The sequence below is a fragment of the Trachinotus anak genome, unplaced genomic scaffold, assembly GCF_046630095.1.
Source record: "Trachinotus anak isolate AG129_WGS33_773 ecotype Australia unplaced genomic scaffold, CSIRO_AGI_Tana_v1 ptg000026l, whole genome shotgun sequence".
Lineage (NCBI taxonomy): Eukaryota > Metazoa > Chordata > Actinopteri > Carangiformes > Carangidae > Trachinotus > Trachinotus anak.
Window position 1 is genome coordinate 5,399,001 of NW_027273877.1, and position 6,000 is coordinate 5,405,000.

At 42.9% G+C, this 6,000-nt stretch overlaps 1 protein-coding gene across 11 annotated transcripts in view; it reads right to left on the bottom strand.

The window, feature by feature from the left end:
- LOC139609492 (mitogen-activated protein kinase kinase kinase kinase 4-like) overlaps positions 1 to 6,000 on the bottom strand; it is a 31,568-nt gene that overhangs the window by 18,611 nt on the left and 6,957 nt on the right. For all 11 annotated transcript variants that reach the window (XM_071464183.1, XM_071464180.1, XM_071464176.1 and 8 more), the window contains exon 3: positions 1,078 to 1,134. In XM_071464183.1, the coding sequence (XP_071320284.1) occupies positions 1,078 to 1,134 (57 nt within the window). The remainder of the gene's footprint in view (positions 1 to 1,077; positions 1,135 to 6,000) is intronic.

A 6,000-nucleotide genomic window follows, 5' to 3' on the forward strand; every position in this document is an offset into this window, starting at 1 on the left:
GATTCATCGTGACGTAGGCTTGTGTGAGGAGTGGCAGCAGGCAAGTCAGGGCAGACAAGGCCTCAGGAGCCTTTGTCAGGCTCCTGATGATCACTGTGGGGTTCTCCAGTTGGGAGTATGTGTAAATGTTTCCTTATAAAAAGGTAGTGATGCATTGACGAGATGTAGCTGATGACTTTAAATTTTGCCACCCCCCCGGGGGGGAAGATGATGAACTCCACGCCGCAAGCGGAGCCCATTCACCAGAAAGGCCTGTTACTGCACGTGTGTGTGTGTGTGTGTGTGTGTGTGTGTGTGTGTGTGTGCGTACAGTATGATTAAGCCTGTGTTCCTCCATCATTATTATGGCCGTGTGGGTGGTTGGCCCGGCTGGCCTTCGCTCTGCTCCACTGAAAACCCTCTGCTTTGTGTTTCTGCATATGTGCATGTGTGGTTGTGCGTCTTCTCTCATCTGCAGACGGGACCTCCCACAGCTGAGGGCAGCCCGCTGGCCGCTAAATGACGCACTTCACTCAAAAGCATCCTGTTGCCTCTGCCCTTCCCCTGCTGTTTATTATGGGGGGGAGGGCCTCATTAAAGAGCGTGGCATTTTCTTCTCTGTGATGGAATGTCTATAGATTTTAATATTAACCAGACAATCAGAGCAAAGACTCAAATATATCCATGTATAATGCTCCCTATGAGCATTTATTTTTTTTCAGTACACATACCAGTATTTATAATATGATGACAGCAAAGAAAAAATCATCTGGAGTTGAAACGGTCAACAAAATCCTACACATCTGCATCTTCACTTGAAGTTTTGAAGTTGCGACATAAAGCTCAACAAAAAACACCTGACACGACAAATCTTCAAGTCTGCATGAAAGACTGGAATGACACGACGATTGTGTTTAAGATTTAGATTAGATTAACAAGCCAACAACGGGTTTTTTTTATTTTCTGTCAGGCAACATGTCTAACATCTCATTATGGTGTGTCTTTATTTCCTCGTGACGTTGCAGCCTTTGCAGAGTGACTGCGCCACATGCTCACACTGTGATGTACAAGCTGAAACAATATACAGTTCAGCCTTACCTCTGTGACGTCCATGACCTTGATGGCAGCCAGCTGTCCAGTCTTGACGTGCCGTCCCTGGGAAGAAACAAAACGGAGGTGAGCGTTCACACTCCACATGACGAACTCATTGTGCCGTTATTAACCGTCAACCAGGAGATGATTAATGAACTAATGGAGCTTGTGCAGGTGTTAATGCATTCCAGTGTATTGTCTGGTCGGTTAAATACAAACGCGCAATTAACAAGTTGTCAATTTGTATTTTAAACTGAGGATGTAGGGCTGCAATTAGTGACTATTTTCATTACAAATTAAGATAAAATAATAAATACTTTCTTTATCCCTATAAGGAAACTCACAATTTTTGTTTTTAAGTATTTCTTATCTTATTTTATCTAATTTTTTTGACATGTTAATGAATTATATGAATTCACATGGCCATCAATCAACTAAAATCAATTATTTCATAGTTCCCATTGCCAGAAATCACAATCTCAAGACACATGTATCCCACAGCCTTCAGAAACTTACCATATACAGTACACAGCACAGATTAACTTGTTATTCCCAAGTTATATAGACCCAACATTCCCAGACTCTCCTAACACCCCAGTGCCACTCCTTACATAAACAAAGGACCGAAATAGAGGCCTCTCCCTCTCTCCCCGACCTCCCTCTACCCCCAACTCTGAGAAGAGATAAACCATGGGACATTTCTGGGAGCTGGTCCAGATGGGTACGGGTATTCCCCTTCTTCTCTAGGACAACACTGCAGGGATACTGTGTCACCCTGCTGGTCACTGCAGCAGCTGTATCAGACGCACATATGTCAATAAACTGCACACACACCTCATGCACGGCTGCAGAAACACATGAAGACCCATCACCAACTCCACCAACACCACCATCTTAACCAGTGCATTCCATAGTCAATTGAAACTGTATGGATTATGACCATAAAAGCCATGCTGGCTTAGGGGCCCTCTCTTTTCACTGGCCAGGGAGAGGGGGATAAGAGGGACACTTTACAATGCCTTTAATCCTCTTCACTTTGATCCCAGGGGTCGCCGCTACAAAAACAACACCGACGCTGACATTATGGTGGCTAGCACTGACGCAGAGATTGTGATTGTGGGTTCGCAGGACACAGGTGTAACCAAGAGGAACCAAGCAGTCGACCTCACACCCACTTGCATTGTTGTCATAGGACTTGTTTCTCCACTATCACTGTCCCTCTGCAGACGAATCTAGTCATGCATACACATCTCTTAAAATCTGGTGCTTAAAAAGACCAAGGTGTACCTGTGAATAGTATTGTGATACCACAAAATGTGATATCCTGTTATTGTAATTTGCTAGGAACTATGTATTATTGAGTCAAATGACAGGAAATTAATCTGACACCATTTTGATAATAGATAGAAACAGGGAATCAAATTCTTCCCCTTCCCCTAAAGAATTGTTGAATTCATAAGCTGTAAAACAAACCCTTACCAATGTCATTACAGCCAGTTTTTTTTTTAAATGAGTTTTTCATGCATTTTTCACCTTTATTGTGATAGATGCAGTTAAAGAGAGATGGAAAAGTAAAAGAGGGGAGGAGATGAAATGCAGCACGAGGCCTCAGGTCGGACTCTGACCCAGGACGCTGTGGTTAGGACTAAGTCTTAAAGGTACGAGCTCCACCAGGTGAGTCCCCCAGGGCTTACAACCTGCAGATTCTGCTGGTGGCTAACGTTTGCAAACTTTACATGTAGATATTGTTGTACCACAAACATAACTGAGCTGGTGTGATGATGACTTTATTTTCTGTTTATGGTCCCATTCTCTTCACTCTGTCAGCTCACCTAATGATGGTGTCAACTGACTCTAAGGAATCATGGGAAATGTAGAGAAATCCAGTGTCCTATCATCATGTAATTGATGCTTGTGGCCACAGTGGTTTCGGCCACTTTTGGTCAGACAAACAAAGCAATGCCAGGACGTCACCTTGGCTTCTGGGAAAATGTGATTTTTCACAAACTGCAGACCAAATGTCGCATTGTTTAACTGACAAAATAGCCAGCAGATTAATCAGTAATGAAAAGCCATATATTAGTAATATACAAACCCAAATAGAAAGTCAACAATGACTCATTACCACCATAATTCCTCTTTTCTCTTATGACAGGAAGCAACGTTGTTTAAAGATATCCAAGCCCACACCCATGAAACCAGGTGGAAACACTGCACTTGTAGAGGTTAAATGGTGTCATATTTTATTGTCCATATAAGACGACTGGTTTCTCTTTGTCAGTCATAAAAATGGGCATGAAGAGGTCAGACTTCTGTCTCCGCTCTCCAGCTATCCGCCTCAAATTAATACTATTTTGAGACAAAGGTTCCTTTGATCCAAGGACACAGAGACAGAGTCACAGAGAGGCCATGCAGATAACTCAATAACAATGCCATCTATCTCTCTTTTTGGCTCTTAATAAACCAAAGCTGTTAATTCTTATAATTTGACAGCTGACAGTGCCTAGACAAATGTGTGTAAACCTATGACAGCCTATCAAAAAAGCCTGTTTAAATAGTATTTATTGAGGATTTAAAGACTTGGTTTGGAATTGATACTTGAAGGTGAGGGTATGAATGTGCAGTCTTGTTTTGCAATGATTCCTTCCCTGTGAGCCCGAAGGATTTATGGTCACATAAACACAAAGGTCTCTCAGCTTCTGGGTGGAGATACGCTTATCTAGGCCGCAAAGTTATTGCATTTTGATACCACAAAAAAACTGAGGTTACACAACATTAGGACGCGAGTAATGAGATGAGTGCATGCATTGCACACGAGTTCCCTGGCATGCTTTCATCCCCTCCCACCATCCATCCATCCATCCATCCTTTGTCCTTGAAATAAGGAAAACACTGAGCAGATACTTTGGGGGTGACACTACACTGCACGAGTCATTACAAATAATGTGGATCAGCACAAATTAAAACAGGCAAGCTTTTTTGGAAAGTTGTGTTTGGAGAACGGGTGCCGCCAAGTTTGCTCAACAGATCCTGCAAATCTACTATTAACTAGGTTGTTCTGGGAGGGATTGGGAAACAAAATCAGGACCAGAGTCAACATCAGTTCCAGTATATTTCTCAATATTCTCAATGTGAGCATAAATTAACCTTTTTAAAAGTCTCTTTTAAGAGAGTATTTTCTAAATCAATAGATCAATCGTTGTGGGCGCTGCAGTAGCTCACCCACACCACATAGCAAGGTGAATCCTTACAGCAGCAGCAGGTTTGAATCCAGCCCCCCATGGCTTTCCATATCAGCTGTGTCTCCAGCTGATATTGATATTAATATTTAAGAGTTTTAAAAAATCTGACAGCATATCAGAATATATATTTTTTAAGTATCTTTGTAAGTATATTCAACTAACCTCTGAAACACTGCTGCTGACCCAGGTTTCAACATGAATCCAGCACTCCTTGGCTTTGGGCGGGTTTCTATAATAACTACACAACGATTAACTCATTGTGGTTACTGGAGACCACTTCTAGCCCTCTCAGCCATAAATGAATCTCTCCTCATTCACCATGATATTTAACAGGGATCATTTGGTTTCACGAAGAGGGATCAAAGTAAATAAAAGACACTTCTGCTCGATTCAGGTCTGATAAATATCAAAAACTGATCTTGTGAGTGGACACAGCGACATGTCTTAACACACGTCATCCCCTCAGAACTGACAAACCACATGATAGCGATTTCCACTCTCGACCTGTCCTGTATAAGGCTGCAACTAATTGTAATTTTCATAATTGATTAATTTATTGGTTATTTTTATGATTAACTGAGCCATTGTTTAGTCTAAAATGTGTTGTGGGAAATTCAAAGGGTCAAAGGTCGAGAAGCAGGAAAAAAAAGCACTTAATCAATCAATTAAACTGTCAACAATTACATTTTCTGACGTCCAATCGATTGAGTGTTTCAGCTCCACTTCTTTGTTTGGGCCCCTGTGACACAGACCCATGAATGGGTATGGGTCTGTCACAGGAGGGCTGCAGTTCGGCCCTGAAGGGCCCCCTGAAGCAGGCAGCTAGGCGTGGCTGTGGAGGGGTTATCTGAGGCACTGAGCTATCACTCAGCCCTCCCTGGCCTCCATCTCCACTCCTCCATCGCAGCTCCTCTTAACCATGGCCAGATGTGCTGCTGGCCTCTCTCCAGCTCTGCACTAAACCACTGACTGACTTACTGCCTACAGAGCCGGAGACATTAGGTTAAAATCTACCCTAAAACAAAATACACTATTCTACGAGGGCTCAATTAACAGCGGAGTGGAGAAATCTCACTCAAGGCTGGAAACTCAATAAGTGAGGCTGCTCTATTAAACTGAGTGCTGACATAAGGGGTTAGTACAAAGTGAACTTTCCCATTAAATGAGCGTTATTTCACAAGCATGTATAAACTAGAAACTGTGCCCATGGTGCCAGTTAAAGAAAACACACATCAGGTGCTGTCACAAATGTCCACAGCGTTTCACCGTTAGTGGAGGAGATCCAGATTTGTACCGTAGATGAATTAAAAACAGTTGTGCAGGATCACTGTTAGGAAACCAGTGATTCATGTTTTAGGGTGGATTGAGGAGTAATGCTCAGCAGTATCGTTAGTGGTCTGCCCACAGAGTCAGTGTGGACGACGGGGGAGTAGTGTTTCCCATACGCTTTCCTACAAGGCTCCTATCCACTGCGTCCTGATTGACCAGAACACAATGAGCCTCTCCCTCCCTACATCTTTCACATTAATGCACAATCAATCACACTTAGCAACTGTTTCAAAACCCTGGCTGGCTTTCTAACCAGGTCAGTCTACTGCGAGCTGCCATTGCACAACACGGTGCTGAAATTGAGCGACATGCTTTCTAACCAGCCATGTAGGTGCAAAACAAACTGGGTTTCATGTTA